General features: G+C 39.8%; 1 protein-coding gene across 1 annotated transcript in view; it reads right to left on the reverse strand.

Moving 5' to 3' along the window:
* Positions 1-4,239: 4,239 nt before the first annotated feature.
* LOC133656003 (large proline-rich protein BAG6-like) overlaps positions 4,240-18,356 on the reverse strand; it is a 15,299-nt gene continuing 1,182 nt past the window's right edge. Inside the window, exons 3-5 of the mRNA XM_062056721.1 lie at positions 17,305-17,451; positions 9,040-9,179; positions 4,240-5,765 (exon numbers count right to left, since the gene is read on the reverse strand). Coding sequence (XP_061912705.1) covers positions 9,054-9,179; positions 17,305-17,451 — 273 coding nt within the window. The 3' untranslated portion in view covers positions 4,240-5,765; positions 9,040-9,053. The remainder of the gene's footprint in view (positions 5,766-9,039; positions 9,180-17,304; positions 17,452-18,356) is intronic.

Genomic DNA, 18,356 nt, shown 5'->3' on the forward strand with positions numbered 1-18,356 from the left:
GTCGTAAGCATGTCTCTTAGTAGGAGTCCATTTTGGGGTCTTTACAGAAACACATAAATGGAAATGAAACTTCATATCCCAGCATGCACCGCACGCTTCTTCTTCTACGGGGGCGGCTGCTTCCGTAGAAGAAGCGCTTCTTCTACAGGTAAAAAGAAGTTCGCGGCTGTTTACCGTAGTTGCGAGACCTAAACTTTATGAAAATGAATTTTAGGTTTGTTGTGGCTCAATATTGATCCATATATAAGGCGCACCGGATTATAAGGCGCATTGTCAGCCTTTGAGAATTTTTTTTGTTTTTAGGTGCGCCTTATAGTGCGGAAAATACGGTACTTGAATTTAAGTGAATTCTAGCTATAAATATACTCCTCCCCCTTAACCGTGGCCCCGCCCCCTGACCCTCCCAAATCTCCTGAATTTGGAGGTCTCAAGGTTGGCAAGTATGTGTTGGGTATAAAGTGGGATGCAGGGGGCGGGGTTGGGCTTTAGGATTATTGTTTATGGGGGCCCAGAATTGAAGCGCCCCCACCGAGTGGCAGTGGAACACCAGCCTGTGCGGGAGAGGCCCTCACCCTCCCAGTGGGGCCACAGGGGAGGCAGGCCCCAAATCCAGCAAACAACAAAACCCCTACAACCCCCTATCGGCACAGGAACTCTCCCTACCAGCATCAAGGTACCGCCACAAATAGATTTCGCGCTACCTGTTGAGTAATTTGGGGACAGATGACAAAATTCCCCTGCACTTTTTAAAAAAGTACTTTTTGTCCCCTGCATTTTTTTATGTCCAAAAAATGTTAAGCTATTGAATAGAGACAAGTCAAACGCTAGCGCCAGGTGAAAAAAAACACAGCCGCTCAGGCTGAAGTTTTTGTCGCTTAAGGCCGTCTATCGTGGCAAGGCTTGACAGCACGCAGCAGCTAAGCATTCATATTAGCAGTGCACCTGAATACCTCATCTTGTCAAAGCTGCACACTATGAATGGTTTTCAAGAAAACTTGATAGCGCACACAACGCTGATCTACTAAGCTCGTGCACAGAGGATTGTGTGTGTTAAGTGAGTAAAAAAAAGAAGCACAATCTATTTAGCGTGTTTGTCTTTGTGTATATGAAGAATATATGCTGTTCACTATACTGTGAAGGAGAAGATGCAAATGTATTAACTACTCACAAGGTGATTTATCAAGACTGTACATTGTTGTGTCTGTATTCAACACAGCTGAAGTGTTCCTGCAAACTTACAGTTACAAAATGGCTGTGAGAAAGGTGGTGAGACGATAGAGAAAGAGACAAACTATTCTGTTTGCGCGTGTCAACTATTCGGCACTATCAAAACTATTACAAATTCAGCAATATCATTTTATGATTAAATTGGGGATGATTAAAAAAAAATCAGTCCAGTGGTTTTGGCGTTTGCTGGTATTTTTTTTCTTTAATTGCGCATGTTTTGTTTTTTTTCCATAAAAGATATCAGGCACATGCATGTCAGACCCCTAGGGGTGCTCAAGCAAACACCCCTTTTCTCTGCATGAGAAAAGTGCCATTTCTGCTAGTCGTTTTCACTGAGGGCCACATCGCAGTATGTTTGGCCCCAGAGGGCCGCTTCTAACAGTGAATACTATTATTAAACAATTGTTTAATGCATTTTATTAGATTTTTTTTTTAAACTGAAATATAAAAAAAATATGGTAAGTTGCAATAATTTCACCTCAAAATGTAGTGTATATTAGTGTAAATGGAAAAACAGTACTGCTGTTTTTATGGTTAAAAAAGGCAGCTCAGTTGCCAGAATTTTACTGTAAAATTTACATTTGTTTTTTTACTGTACATAAAACTGCAATTTAACAGTAAAATTTTGGCACCTGAGCTGCCAATTGTTTTTTTGTTTTTTTACGCAAATAAACAATTGTAGATTTTTCGGTGTATTACTGTAATGCTAAAACGACACCACAGTGAAAAAAGCTGTAAAAACCTCAGTAAATTTTTACAATTTTACCATTAAATCTATTGCTGCTTTCACATTGCACAATTTGACGGATAACTTGCTTTTAGTGTGTATGTATATATATATATATATATATATATATATATATATATAGCTTTGGGTCATGGAGCTTTGGGTCATGACCGAAAGGACAAGATCACGGGTACAAGCGGCTGAAACGAGTTTCCTCCGCCGGGTGGCGGGGCTCTCCCTTAGAGATAGGGTGAGAAGCTCTGTCATCCGGGGGGAGCTCAAAGTAAAGCCGCTGCTCCTCCACATCGAGAGGAGCCAGATGAGGTGGTTCGGGCATCTGGTCAGGATGCCACCCAAGCGCCTCCCTAGGGAGGTGTTTCGGGCACGTCGACCGGTAGGAGGCCACGGGGAAGACTCAGGACACGTTGGGAAGACTATCTCTCCCGGCTGGCCTGGGAACGCCTCGGGATCCCCCTGGAGGAGCTGGACGAAGTGGCTGGGGAGAGGGAAGTCTGGGCTTCTCTGCTTAGGCTGCTGCCCCCGCGACCTGACCTCGGATAAGCGGAAGAAGATGGATATATATATATATATATATATATATATATATATATATATATATATATATATATATATATATATATATATATATATATATATATATATATATATATAAAATGTTTGAATATTTGAAAATATCTTTTTGCATTATTTGACAATATTTAAGTTAACATAATTTGCAATTACATGGAGTACTTTTTTTTTTTCCCTCGCAAAATAGAATACATTTAGTAAGAATAGTTACAGTACTTTATTGATGCTTTCGAGGGCCAAATAAAATGAAGTGGCGGGCCATGGGTGATGTTAGGCTTATTTTTTAAATTATTTGGTTTATTTCACTCCACAGTCAAAGTGGAGACTTTAAAATGCTTTAAAATGCGATATCGGAAATGATCTGTATCGGTTTCTAAAAGTAAAATGCATGACTTTTTAAAATGCCGCTGTGTACACGGATGTAGGGAAAAGTACAGAGCGCCAATAAACCTTAAAGGCACTTCCTTTGCGTGCCGGCCCAATCACATAATATCTACGGCTTTTCACACACACAAGTGAATGCAATGCATACTTGATCAACAGCCATACAGGTCACACTGAGGGTGGCCTTATAAACAACTTTAACACTGTTACAAATATGCGCCCACACTGTGAACCCACTCCAAACAAGAATGACAAACACATTTCGGGAGAACATCCGCACCGTAACACAACATAAACACAACAGAACAAATACCCAGAACCCCTTGCAGCACTAACTCTTCTGGGACGCTACAATGTACACCCCCCACCCACCACCACCTCAACCCCGCCCACCTCAACCTCATGCTCTCTCAGGGAGAGCATGTCCCAAATTCCAAGCTGCTGTTTTGAGGCATGTTAAAAAAAATAATGCACTTTGTGACTTCAATAATAAATATGGCAGTGCCATGTTGCCATATTTTTCCCTAACTTGAGTTGATTTATTTTGGAAAACCTTGTTACATTGTTTAATGCATCCAGCGGGGCATCACAACAAAATTAGGCATAATAATGTGTTAATTCCACGACTGTATATATCGGTATCGGTTGATATCAGAATCGGTAATTAAGAGTTGGACAATATCGGAATATCGGCAAAAAAAGCCATTATCGGACATCTCTAGTGGAGACCAATTGCGCAGTCCTCGCGCACGGGAAACATTTAGGCAGTACACAAAATCCAACCTAAACTGTATTGAAAATAAACACAGCCATTTATTCTGTAATATTTTGCAATGTATCTATGAGTGACAGGCAACCAATGGTCACAACAAATAAACATCTGTCGAGACGTTTTAAGGAGAAGATGTGGTCCTCATCAACAATCGATCAAAACTGATCACTGTCAGCCATAACTACACCAAAACATGAGCAACAACACTAATATCTCGTAAACTTGGTCACTTTCTGCCGTAATCACACCAAAACTAACTATTTGTCGCAACCAGTCAGTGATGCGTTCACAGCCACAAAAACAGTCGGACAAGTCCAACACCACACATAATGTGATGCGGTTCACAGGCAGCCAATCAGTGTCATTAACAGCATGGCGTGCATGCGTGTTGCAGGTTAGTTAGCAGCAAAAACAGTTAAATGCTGCACGCTAACTTCTAAATTCGTGTACGTGCAGCCGGATCGAGTCTGCGTTGTGTATTGTGGGTGTTGCTCGGAAGACAAGGGGACTCAGTGGTTGTCTTTAGCCGAAACAGGTGGCGTATTTATTTCTGTATGAAATAAACAGGAAGTAATGCGGCAGCATTCAGACACTGCAGCACACCAGTCTCCTCTCAGCATGTCTTAACAGCAAGTGAGGACGATGACGTCACTACCGGAAAAAGATAGGACTTCAAAATAAAATGACAAATGCTCCCAAAACCATTAATTTACCATGAATTGATTAACGTGGACCCCGACTTAAACAAGTTGAAAGACTTATTCGGGTGTAACCATTTAGTGGTCAATTGTACGGAATATGTACTGTACTGTGCAATCTACTAATACAAGTTTCAATCAATCAACCAATCAAACGAACTATTTGCTGAAAAAAATTACAAAATAAAAGTGACAATGAATAACAATAGAGCAATAAAATAAAACGTGAGGGAATTTTGGTGGAATGCATAAAATATATCTTATATACCTGCTACATACACTTTACAATCAGATGTGTGCTTATTCTTGTGTCATGTTAATGTTAATGTTCATTTATAAATAGTAATCATGAAATGTGGTCACTAGATTGCATAAATGCCAATAAAAAACTGTGTAATGATACATTTTACAGACAAATCTTTGTACAATGTATCCCATGCTTGTACTAAAGCACACACATCTCATTGTGCAAAATGTGAACGTTTTTAAGGTGAACTTATTCATGTGATCTCTGAAAGGGGTCTTAAATTATTCCCCAGCAGGACCCCCACCCAGACTTTCAACATACAGCTCATGAAAAACAAGATGTTTTATTTTCATTGTCAGTAGGCCAAATCACTTAAATTAGGAAATAATATATGGATTATATTATATATTTATATATATTATATATATATATATTAATATAATAAAACATTTAACTTATGTCAGGTGTGGCGACAGTGTGCACATCTGATGTTGCACACATGTGCGTCACTGAATGCTCTAAGAGTTTTTGTGTTTGCTCAGAGTAGACACATGAAAAATTAGTTGGAACATTGGTGGAGACCCTTTGTCAGCGCTTATTATCCAATCCAATCGATCAGATTGGTGGATCCACCAGTAATTGATAATCTGAATAATTTGATTTCCACCAGAACCTCCAGTTTTCAGGTTAAAGGGGAACTGCCCTTTAAAAAACAAAAAAATTGCCTGTCGTTCACAATCAAGACAAATGCATTTTTTTTTTAATGCATTCTAATTTGTAAATAAAAGTCTGCTCACAACACGCCAATTGGAGGTCCTCTATTCTATTCCGCCCAGTAAAATCCAATAAAATACCATTCAAAAAGTGCCAAAAATACTCCATTTATATTTGATGACTTGAATATGAACCAAGTATTAGTGATGTTATAAGCTCCAACACAGACAAACTATTTAAGCAGCGATCACTAGCTTGTGTGATTATGTTGAGATCATTGGCTGGTGAGCTGCTTTCTCGCATCAGAGCTCGTGAAAGTTTCTTCTAGATGAAAAATAATGCCCCTCACCTGGATAGTAAAAAGATGATCCAACAAGTTGGTACACTTTGACAGCCAATTTAGACCTGAAAATGGCGAGAATGATTATTATTCGCCAGGATTATGAGTCATTCTTCATCTAAACGGGAATATATGAACATCCTATCAGTCTGAATCCTAATAAAATCAGACATTGTACAGTAAGTGATCTTTTATTATGTGTGTTGGCTCTCATTTATTTACTATTTGAATGCATAAAAAAACTAAAATTGTGTGTTATTGTCTTACATAAGGATTGTGAATGATAGGCAAAGCTCCAAAATAAATGCAGTTCCCCTTTAACCGAGTAGTGTTTTGCATATTTGTGTACTCTTTTCTATGCACCGTTGCTGGGTAGCTTTTCTACGCAACAACACGGTCCTTTTGTGTTTGGGCCAACTGAAAGATGACTGGAGCTTTGCACCATTTGGATTTATTAGGTTATTTTGTAATTTAATACAGCGCTAAGAAGTTGTCGGCCAAAAAAACTTGTGTAAGTGCAAACATTTTTCACTCGCATCATGTGAATCTCCTGGGGGCTAAACCCCCGCCCCTTTTCTTAAAACCTAGCGTCACTTTTTGAAATTCATTTAAGAATGAAAATGACTTGTTGATTCTCCCCAAAGATGTTTTGATATCTGACGGGGCATTTATTTCAGTTCTTGAGAATGCTTCCATGTGCTCAGCACTGGCGTCAGACAAACCCTGCCGCACTAACCCTCCCCCGCTTCACACAGACAGGTAATACACATTGTTTGGTGTTTAACTAAGCACACCATTAGCGCCGCCGAAAACGATACATTGCTACTGCTGTGAAGTTTCCTAAAAAAACTACTCAAAGCTTTGTCCAGCTGTTTACTGATATATTGTCATGTTTATTGAAGGGAGAAAAAATAAAACAGACAGTTTGTAATGACAGTTTTACTATTCTACAAATTAAACAAGTTTACTAGTTTTGCTTTACTTAATTTAAAAAAAAAAAAGCATAGGTCTTAAATGAAGCTACATTACAGCGTGAGGTATATTGTGTATACAGTCGTCCGTCCTTCATCGCTGTTAATTGGTTCAGTTTTCACCAAGTAGGAATATTTTCAGAGTCAGAGGATATAAAAAAAACAAAGTGTCCAAAGTGCAGCCCGTGGGGTAATTTTGAACCTGAGGTTGTTTTTAATGGCTCTTGCCAGATTGTAACATGAGATATGTTGTCCCCTTTAAAGGCCTACTGAAATGACATTTTTTTATTTTAACGGGGATAGCAGATCCATTCTTTGTGTCATACTTGATCATTTTGCGATATTGCCATATTTTTGCTGAAAAGATTTAGTAGAGAACATCGACGATAATGTTCGCAACTTTTGGTCGCTGATAAAAAAAGCCTTGCCTGTACCGGAAGTAGCGTGACGTCACAGGTTGAAAGGCTCCTCACATTTCCCCATTGTTTACACCAGCAGCGAGAGCGATTCGGACCGAGAAAGCGACGATTACCTCATTAATTTGAGCCAGGATGAAAGATTTGTGGATGAGGAAACGTGAGAGTGACGGACTACAGTGCAGTGCAGAACGCATCTTTTTTCGCTCTGACCGTAACTTAGGTACAAGCTGGCTCATTGGATTCAACACTCTCTCCTTTTTCTATTGTGGATCACGGATTTGTATTTTAAACCACCTCGGATACTATATCCTCTTGAAAATGAGAGTCGAGAACGCGAAATGGACATTCACAGTGACTTTTATCTCCACGACAATACAACGGCGAAGCACTTTAGCTACAGAGCTAACATGATAGCATTGGGCTTAACTGCAGATAGAAACAAAAGAAATAAACCCCTGACTGGAAGGATAGACAGAAAATCAACAATACTATTAAACCATGGACTTGTAACTACACGGTTAATGCTTTCCAGCCTGGCGAAGCTTAACAATGCTGTTGCTAATGACGCCATTGAAGCTAACTTAGCAACGGGACCTCACAGAGCTATGATAAAACATTAGCGCTCCACCTACGCCAGCCAGCCCTCATCTGCTCATCAACACCCGTGCTCACCTGCGTTCCAGCGATCGACGGAGCGACGAAGGACTTCACCCGATCATCGATGCGGTCGGCGGCTAGCGTCGGATAGCGCGTCTGCTATCCAAGTCAAAGTTCTCCTGGTTGTGTTGCTGCAGCCAGCCGCTAATACACCGATCCAACCTACAGCTTTCTTCTTTGCAGTCTTCATTGATCATTAAACAAATTGCAAAAGGTTCACCAACACAGATGTCCAGAATACTGTGGAATTTTGCGATGAAAACCGAGCTTTTTGTATTGGATGCAATGGTGTCCGGATACTTCCGTTTCAACGATTGACATCACGCGTATACGTCATCATACATAGACGTTTTCAACCGGAAGTTTAGCAGGAAATTTAAAATTGCACTTTATAAGTTAACCCGGCCGTATTGGCATGTGTTGCAATGTTAATATTTCATCATTGATATATAAACTATCAGACTGCGTGGTCGGTAGTAGTGGGTTTCAGTAGGCCTTTAATAAACGAAAATTCTACTGCCATGTTGATAGTCGAATCAGACTATTCCGAATTGAATCATTGAATAGTCGACGAAACTAAGACAACCCTAGAAAACATCCATCCATTTTCTACCGCTTGTCCCTTTCGGGGTCGCGGGGGGTGCTGGAGCCTATCTCAGCTGCAATCGGGCGGAAGGCGCCCCCTCATCGCAGGGCCAACACAGATAGACAGACAACATTCACACACTAGGGCCAATATAGTGTTGCCAATCAACCTATCCCCAGGTGCATGTCTTTGGAGGTGGGAGGAACCCGGAGTACCCGGAGGGAACCCACGCAGTCACGGGGAGAACATGCAAACTCCACACAGAAAGATCCCGAGCCCGGGATTGAACTCAGGACCTTCGTATTGTGAGGTACACGCACTAACCCCTATGACACCATGCTGCCCCCCTAGAAAACATTTCAATATCAAATACAAAACTACTTATTTTTGAAATGTCTTGTAGAATATTACCTTATATTTTTACTTGCTTACTTATTCCTTTATTTTTACTGCAGCGATCTTGCTTTTATTGTGATTGTTATGAAAAACAGCAGGAAAGGGGGCTTAGACACTTCATTGACGACCGTACACATAAAAAATGTTTTAACTCAAATTATCCTACTCATAAAAATGTTTGTTTTCTGCTGTTTATTCAAAAATAATGTTTTCGCACAACACTTGACGAGCTCTGTGGAAATTATTGGTCCACAGTTGTCGGAAATAATGGGTATGAGCGTTCTAAATGCTGCTGTTACGGTCATTTCACCTTTGACCTCGGATTCAAGCTCCATGATTGCAGTCTGCATTTTCAGAGTCATCTGAGGAGAAAGCTTGATGTGTATTGGGAAATCTCTGAGCGCTGTAGTCTGGATCTTCCTGCACTCGCACTTTGATGTCGTTCTTCACCTGGTGGCAGAGAGACACATAAGGAGTTACAATTGCTAAACTGACACGCTTCATCCAAAACCAAGTCACTTCTTGAACCACTAAACTAAAACTGTTAATAAACCAACATCTGCATCCTCTTCTCCAGCTTTAGTAAGCTCAAAGGTAATCGTCATAGTTTCACAGCTACACTTGAAAATACATCATGTGGGAGTGGATATATTTTGTGCAAACCATTTTTCCAGCTTGGAATAATTATGCAACATAAATGTTCAGTGATTTAAAACAAACAATTGGATTTTATTTAGGATTTTTTTTCCTAACAAACTGAAACAGAATACTAGGGTAAACGGCTTATTTTATTTTACTTAATTCTATATATTATTTATATTTATTTGATCATGTATTAATAATGGTTTAGTAAACAGATACTCTATGTAAAATTCCTTGGATAATTGAGTAATCGGGTAAAACATATTTTTGTTTGGTTAAAGAGCAATTATAAAATGAGACATTTAATCATGAACGACTTAGTCAAGCCAAAATATGTTGCAGGTACACGATTTGTGCATTTTGAGGGGTTTCTGTCAACACCAAATACAAAACAGGTCAGGATTGACTGTTGCATCACGTCTCAGTGGATGACCACTTCTTCTTTGGTGGTTTTAGACCACTCTTCTGTATCAATAAAGTACATTGCCATTGTATTGTCTGTTCCTTCGCTTCAGAAACAGCACTAAATATACAAATCATAGGGGTGTCCCGATCCGATAGTTGTATCGGTCCAATATACAATAAAACAGGTATCGGATTGTTTTGGCCTGCATCTAAAAACGTCTAATATAAGAACTGCGATACATAATTGCGATCCAAACATCGCCTCTTGCTAGCTTCGCAGACAGATACCAGGTTGTTTCCATTTGAAAGATCTTTAAGAGTCTTTACTTCAAAACAATGTGAAACTGAACATACAGAAATAAAGTTAAGTCAATACAACTTACATGTGATACAAAATTAATTAGTTGTGACCTTCCAACACAAAATAAATGCATTAAAACAAATGCACTATATCAATACTAATGTATATTGGATGCCATATACATGCTACTAATTAGCATTACAATTTTACAAGGCAATTAACACCTTCACATTTGGTAATCAAAACTACAAGTAAAATACATGTTGTCTTTAAAGAGCTAATGTGTAAGAAGTACAAACCCTGTTTCCATATGAGTTGGGAAATTGTGTTAGATGTAAATATAAACGAAATACAATGATTTGCAAATCATTTTCAACCCATATTCAGTTGAATATGCTACAAAGACAACATATTTGATGTTCAAACTGATAAACATTTTTTTTTTGCAAATAATCATTAACTTTAGAATTTGATGCCAGCAACACATGACAAAGAAGTTGGGAAAGGTGGCAATAAATACTGATAAAGTTGAGGAATGCTCATCAAATACTTATTTGGAACATCCCACAGGTGAACAGGCAAATTGGGAACAGGTGGGTGCCATGATTGGGTATAAAAGTAGATTCCATGAAATGCTCAGTCATTTCTCAACCAGCTATTGCAAGGAATTTAGGGATTTCACCATCTACGGTCCGTAATATCATCAAAGGGTTCAGAGAATCTGGAGAAATCACTGCACGTAAGCAGCTAAGCCCGTGACCTTTGATCCCTCAGGCTGTACTGCATCAACAAGCGACATCAGTGTGTAAAGGATATCACCACATGGGCTCAGGAACACTTCAGAAACCCACTGTCAGTAACTACGGTTGGTCGCTACATCTGTAAGTGCAAGTTAAAATTATTCTATGCAAGGCGAAAACCGTTTATCAACAACACCCAGAAACGCTGTCGGCTTCGTCTAAGATGGACCGATACAAAGTGGAAAAGTGTTCAGTGGTCTGACGAGTCCACATTTCTAATTGTTTTTGGAAACTGTGGACGTCGTGTCCTCCGGACCAAAGAGGAAAAGAACCATCCGGATTGTTATAGGCGCAAAGTTGAAAAGCCAGCATGTGTGATGGTATGGGGGTGTATTAGTGCCCAAGACATGGGTAACTTACACATCTGTGAAGGCGCCATTAATGCTGAAAGGTACATACAAGTTTTGGAGCAACATATGTTGCCATCCAAGCAACGTTACCATGGACGCCCCTGCTTATTTCAGCAAGACAATGCCAAGCCACGTGTTACATCAACGTGGCTTCATAGTAAAAGACTGCGAGTACTAGACTGGCCTGCCTGTAGTCCAGACCTGTCTCCCATTGAAAATGTGTGGCGCATTATGAAGCCAAAAATACCACAACGGAGACCCCCGGACTGTTGAACAACTTAAGCTGTACATCAAGCAAGAATGGGAAAGAATTCCACCTGAGAAGCTTAAAAAATGTGTCTCCTCAGTTCCCAAACGTTTACTGAGGGTTGTTAAAAGGAAAGGCCATGTAACACAGTGGTGAACATGCCCTTTCCCAACTACTTTGGCACGTGTTGCAGCCATGAAATTCGAAGTTAATTATTATTTGCAAAAAAAAAAAAAGTTTATGAGTTTGAACATCAAATATCTTGTCTTTGTAGTGCATTCAATTGAATATGGGTTGAAAAGGATTTGCAAATCTTTGTATTCCGTTTATATTTACATCTAACATAATTTCCCAACTCATGGAAACGGGGTTTGTACAATATTTCCTGGCAAACACTTTGTAGGATATACAAAATACAAAGCCGGCACGTCAATTTAATGGTAATAAACTACCAAGAACAAACTGAAATGAATGCATATTGGAAAATGAGACTCAGAAGCAGGGCTGGTTTTTGCGATGGGCAATGTGGGCGACCACCCAGGGTGCAATCTATGTGAGAGCACACGCACAGAACAAAACAAAAACAGTTTTATAGACTACCATCGCTCATTTCCATTAGTGGCCCTTTGCTACAAGGTAAGGGCGTCAGTTTGCCGACCTGTCTCTCACAAACAGAAGCGTAACATTCCTCCTTTTCCAAAGTTCGCCTCTGGTGCAGGTCTTTAAAACCTCCGCCCATCTCACCCATGTGTTAGAACTTGAGGTGGAGATAAGGCAAGGGAGGGTTCGCCCAGGGTGTAAATCTAGCTAGGACTGCCTCTGCTGTGTAGGAAAACAAAATACAACAACTGAATGGTAAATTCTAAATTATATAGCGCTTTTACTATAACTGAACGATACCCAAAGCGATTTACATTATACATCACATTCACCCATTCACACACTGATGGCGGAACCTGCCATGCGAGACGCTAAACACGACCCATCAGGAGCAAGATGAGTGAAGTGTCTTGGCCAAGGACACAGTGGTTGTGACTAGAATGGTGGAAGTTCGATACCAACCAGGAACCCTGAAGAGACTGGCATGCCATTCTACCATCTGGGCCACGCCATCCCATATTCAGTACACTCAAGAGTCCGCTCAAGCACTTCTATCCAGCAGTAGATCCCACGTGATCACAACAACATACCACTTGATCAAACCTTTTCTAACATTCCACACTATTATGTATTATTTTCGTCGATATCGTATCGTAACAATAACTGTATCGACCAATTGTCAAGGCTGCTATATCGGTATTATATCGTAAGTGAAAATGTTCTGTACACCTACCATATTGTAACACATTTTAACAAATCATATTTTTTTGCAATTTTAAAGTCTCTAACTATTATCATTACACTAATGCATACTTTAACTGTAAAATTACGTTCTGACCCTTAAATAGGTTCGTGAATTTGCGATGTACAAAACCCAAAACCAGTAAAGTTGGCATGTTGTGTAAATCGTAAATAAAAACAGAATACAACGATTTGCAAATCCTTTTGAAATTCTATTCAATTGAATGAACTGCAAAGACAACATACTTAATGTTGGAACTGAGAAACACTTTTTTTTGCAAATCTTTAACTTAGAATTTAATGGCAGCAACACATTGCAAAAAAGTTGGCACAGCGACATGTTCACCACTGTGTTACATGGCCTTTCCTTTTCACAACACTCAGTAAACGTTTGGGAACTGACAAGAGCAATTTTTGAAACTTTTCAGGTGGAATTCTTTCCCATTCTTGCTTGATGTACAGCTTAAGTTGTTCAAAAAGTATTTTAGGCTTCATAATGCGTCACACATTTTCAATGGGAGACAGGTCTGGACTACAGGCAGGCCAGTCTAGTACCCACACTCTTTTACTATGAAGCCACGCTGTTGTAACACGTGCAGAATGTGGCTTGGCATTGTCTTGCTGAAATAAGCAGGGGTGTCCATGAAAAATACGTTGCTTGGATGGCAACATATGTTGCTCTAAAACCTGTATGTCCCTTTCAGCATTAATGGTGCCTTCACAGATGTGTAAGTTGCCCATGCCTTGGGCACTAATACACCGCCATACCATCACAGATGCTGGCTTTTGAACTTTGCGCCTATAACTTTGCGGAGGACACGACATCCACAGTTTCCAAAAACAATTTGAAATGTGGACTCGTCAGCCCACAGAACACTTTTCCACTTTGCATCAGTCCATCTTAGGTGAGCTCAGGCCCAGCAAAGCCGGCGGCGTTTCTGGGTGTTGTTGATAATTGGCTTTCGCTTTGCATAGTAGAGTTTAACTTGCACTTACAGATGTAGCGACAAACTGTAGTTACTGACGGTGTTTTTCTGAAGTGTTCCTGAGCCGATGTGGTGATATCCTTTACACACTGATGTTGGTTTTTGACGCAGTACCGCATGAGGAATCGAAGGTCACAGGCATTCAATGTTGGTTATCTCCAGATTCTTTTAACCTTTTGATGATATTACGGACTGTAAATGGTGAAATCCCTAAATTTCTTGCAATAGCCCGTTGAGAAATGTTGTACTTAAACTGTTGGACAATTTGCTCACGCATTTGTTCCCAAAGTGGTGACCCTCGCCCCATCTTTGTTTGTGAATGACTGAGCATTTAATAGAAGCTGATTTTTATACCCAATTATGGCACCCACCTGTTCTCAATTAGCCTGTTCACCTGTGGGATGTTCCAAATAAGTGTTTGATGAGCATTACTCAACTTTCTCAGTCTTTTTTGCCACTTGTGCCAGCTTTTTTGAAACATGTTACAGACATCAAATTAAGCTAATATTTGCAAGAAATAAAGTTTACCAGTTCGAACGTTAAAAGTTTCTTGTCTTTGCAGTCTATTCAATTGAATATACTGTAAGTTGAAAAGGATTTGCAAATCATTGAATTCTGTTTTATTTACGATTTACACAACTGCCAACTTCACTGGTTTTGTATGTCTCTTACACCCAGGCTACGAGCTATGTTGTTAACAGTTTTAGCTGGTGCGGGTAACTTATCTTCGACCACTAGCTAACAGTAAGTAACATTGTGCTTTTTTCCCCCTTAAATCTGATCAGAGATGCTGAATGTCTTTTTACTTGCCGTATCATAAGTGAAAACGTTGTATCGGGACACCCTAACATTCATAGCTTTACACACTGTCAGAAATGATAGAAATACAAATTTAACCATGAAGGATGGTAAAATTTCCTTTAGAAGGCAGCAACAACAAGGAGGCTGAAGAGCTGCAAGTTGCACACTCCTGGTGAGGAAAAGACCTACACTGCCACCCTCAGATGAAGAGAAACTGGTAGGATGGCCAGGAACCACCAAAAATGTCTGCAAAGTGGTGAGAAAATAAAATAAATTGTCAGCGTGCCGACTGCCAACACACGTAAATCTGGGCCCAAAAATAAGGAACGTTTCGCCCCGTAATGCCAAGATGTTTTTAAATCTCGGCTTGAAACTAGAGATGTCCGATATTATCGGCCGATAAATGCTTTAAAATGTAATATCGGAAATTATCGGTATCAACCTCCCGATATTCCTGGGAGACTCCCGAATTTCAGTGCCCCTCCCGAAAATCTCCCGGGGCAACCATTCTCCCGATTTCCACCCGGACAACATTATTGGAGGCGTGCCTTAAAGGCACTGCCTTTAGCGTTCTCTACAACCTGTCGTCACGTCCGCTTTTCCTCCATACAAACAGCGTGGTGGCCCAATCACATAATATGTGCGGCTTCTACACACACACACACACACACACACACACAAGTGAATGCAAGGCATAATTGATCAACAGCCATACAGGTCACACTGAGGGTAGCCGTATAAACAACTTTAACACTGTTACAAATATGTGCCACACTGTGAACCCACACCAAACAAGAATGACAAACACATTTCGGGAGAACATCCGCACCGTAACACAACATAAACACAACAGAACAAATAACCAGAACCCCTTGCAGCACTAACTCTTCCGGTACGCTACAATATACACCCCCGCTACCACCAAACCCCGCCCCTCCCAACCCCCATCTCCCGAATTCGGAGGTCTCAAGGTTGGCAAGTATGCTCTGGTATACTCTGGACTGAAGCTGTGTGCCTTCATTGTTTTTGTAGCTGTTGTTTTGAGGCATGTTTAAAAAAAAATTAAAAATAATGCACTTTGTGAAAGTCAAAGTATAGTATTTCCCATAGTTGTAGTGGGTATTAGGATTATCTCAGGGAGAGCATGTCCCAAATTCTAAGATGCTGTTTTGAGGCATGTTAAAAAAAATAATGCACTCTGTGACTTCAATAATAATTATGGCAGTGCCATGTTGGCACTTTTTTCCATAACTGGAGTTGAAGTTGTTCTCTTATTTTGGAAAACCTTGTTTTTGATTGATTGATTGATTGAAACTTGTATTAGTAGATTGCACAGTACAGTACCTATTCCGTACAATTGACCACTAAATGGTAACACCCGAATAAGTTTTTTAACTTGTCGGGGTCCACGTTAATCAATTCATGGTACAGTTACATTGTTTAATGCATCCAGCGGGGCATCACAACAAAATTAGGCATAATAATGTGTTAATTTCATGACTGTATATATCCGTATCGGTTGATATCCGAATCGGTAATTAAGAGTTGGACAATATCGGAATATCGGTAAAAAAGCCATTATCGGACATCTCTACTTAAAACCCACTTATAATTTCTGGGCTTAAACTCTGCGCAAGTCGTGTGATCCTCTATGTCTGTTATTGCTTTTCTTTTTATTTTATTGATTTCATTTGACTTAGTTTAAGATTTCAAATTATATATTGTTTATATATCATGGTGTAGCACTTTGGAAACAGTTTTTGTAAAATGTGTATCATACAGTAAATAAAGTGGATTGATTGGATCAACAGTCCTTACATCTTCTTGTTGTTCTGAGTATAAAAACAGTTTTACATAACGTGACAAGCCTGTGTCAACTTCTGCCCACAACTGTTTCTTATCTTTCCTATCTTATCGCACACAATAGACAATTATCTGTCAGTTGTTGAAAACGCAGCTTCTATTTTTGGGTTGCAGCTAGCGCATGTTCGATTCCCACTAAGTGACTGTGAATGTGAATGGATGTCAGTGTGCTGTGTTTTACAAGTGTCAGTCTCGATATGTGTGCTGAGCAAGTGACCAATCCAGGATGTAGTCAGCCTTCCATCAAAAGTCAACTAGGATAGCCTTGAACTCCCTATGATAAGCGGTACAGAAAATGGATAGAAGGACTAACAACTACAGTTGTTACCCGAATTAAAATGATGCCAAAAGATGCTAAGGAATTGTGCACTCGGGATCATGCACGACGCTGCTACTGTAATTGAATTAACCATGGTGGACATTTCTTTACAAATATATTTTACAGTATAGACAACATTTATATTTGGCTATGTGATTACCCAAACAAGTACTCTCTGCATAACATTAGCTAAATATCGTATTGTGTTTGAATTCTTTTTCAAGGCCTAATTTTGGTCAAAATCGAATATATATGCATTTTAAATTGTATTTTCAATGTCAGTGAAATAATAAATATTAAATGACAATAAAAACAATATACTGTCCTTCTTAGCTCCTTGACACTTTGATGCATACTTCATTGAATACCATTATCTTAACTTTACTGTTGCGTTTACACAGATGTAAACAAAAAGAAAAAAGATTAGCTTTAACGTTTACACTGGTGTTTTTGACACAGGGCCAAAGACTGCAAAAAAAACAAAACATGGCATAGCTTTCAAGTGAGGGGTGTGTCATGCCTGTGTTGCATATGCTTCCTGTAGCTCTGGCCTCTGCAGCTCCCCCTGCAGGCTGTTTGTGGCAGTGACCGGCAAAGCTCCAACAGAGCCAGCTGCTCGACACACTGCATCTGACAAGGAGAGGTGGGGTCCTTCACGCTCTGTCATCTGATGAGGTAAGACACAGAATACAGGTGAACCACAACAGCAGTTCTCAGGTTTTTTTGCAGGAATTGAAATACCAGTCTATCTCTGGTCTATAGCTGCTACTTTTACCCCCAGACTTTAAATTCTGTGTTTTATACAATGCTGCGCCTAATTTATTGATTTTTCCGGGGTCACGAACCTAACGCAGCCAAGAAATCAACCTCGTCACATGGGACCAATGAAATTGTTTGCAATAAATCAAACGCACTATGCACTCACGACAGTCAAAAGTGATTGACCCAGCCATAGAAAAAGGAAACAGCATTGTATTAAAAAAGACTTGAGGGTGTAAACACTGCCAAAGATGCATCAACAAAGTATTGAGCAAAAATTCTGAATAAATGTAGATAATTTGCCAAAATTATCTACATTTCTACAATCGGGCGGAAGGCGGGAATAAGCGGTAGAAAAATGGATGGATGGATCTACATTTCTGTTTTTTCTGTCAAGATGGGGTGCTGAGTGTAAATTGATTAAAGAGTGAACAATTTAAAGGGGTCTGAATACTTTCCATATGTGCACTCGGGATCATAGAAAAAAATCGTAATATAACCCCTTTAAACACAAACAACGTACCAAAATTAACCGAAACCGTGGTCCGAAAACTGAGGTTCGGACCGTACTATGGGTTCCCTGTACCTTTGCACCCCTAATGTGCCCTAGGTGTTGCACAGACTATTCAACTTTAAAAGCCACTTTTAAAGTTTTTTTAAACATTGACTTGTTGCTGATCAGGTGATTTTGGCAGTAAAAAATATTTTCTTTTGCACTGATGTGGGAGTAGCAGCCACCCTGGGATGCCATAGAGTGCATTGTTTGAGAAGTACTGCACTACACTGTCAGTGACTGAGTCTAGATAATGTTTG

The sequence above is a fragment of the Entelurus aequoreus genome, linkage group LG08, assembly GCF_033978785.1.
Source record: "Entelurus aequoreus isolate RoL-2023_Sb linkage group LG08, RoL_Eaeq_v1.1, whole genome shotgun sequence".
Taxonomy (NCBI): domain Eukaryota; kingdom Metazoa; phylum Chordata; class Actinopteri; order Syngnathiformes; family Syngnathidae; genus Entelurus; species Entelurus aequoreus.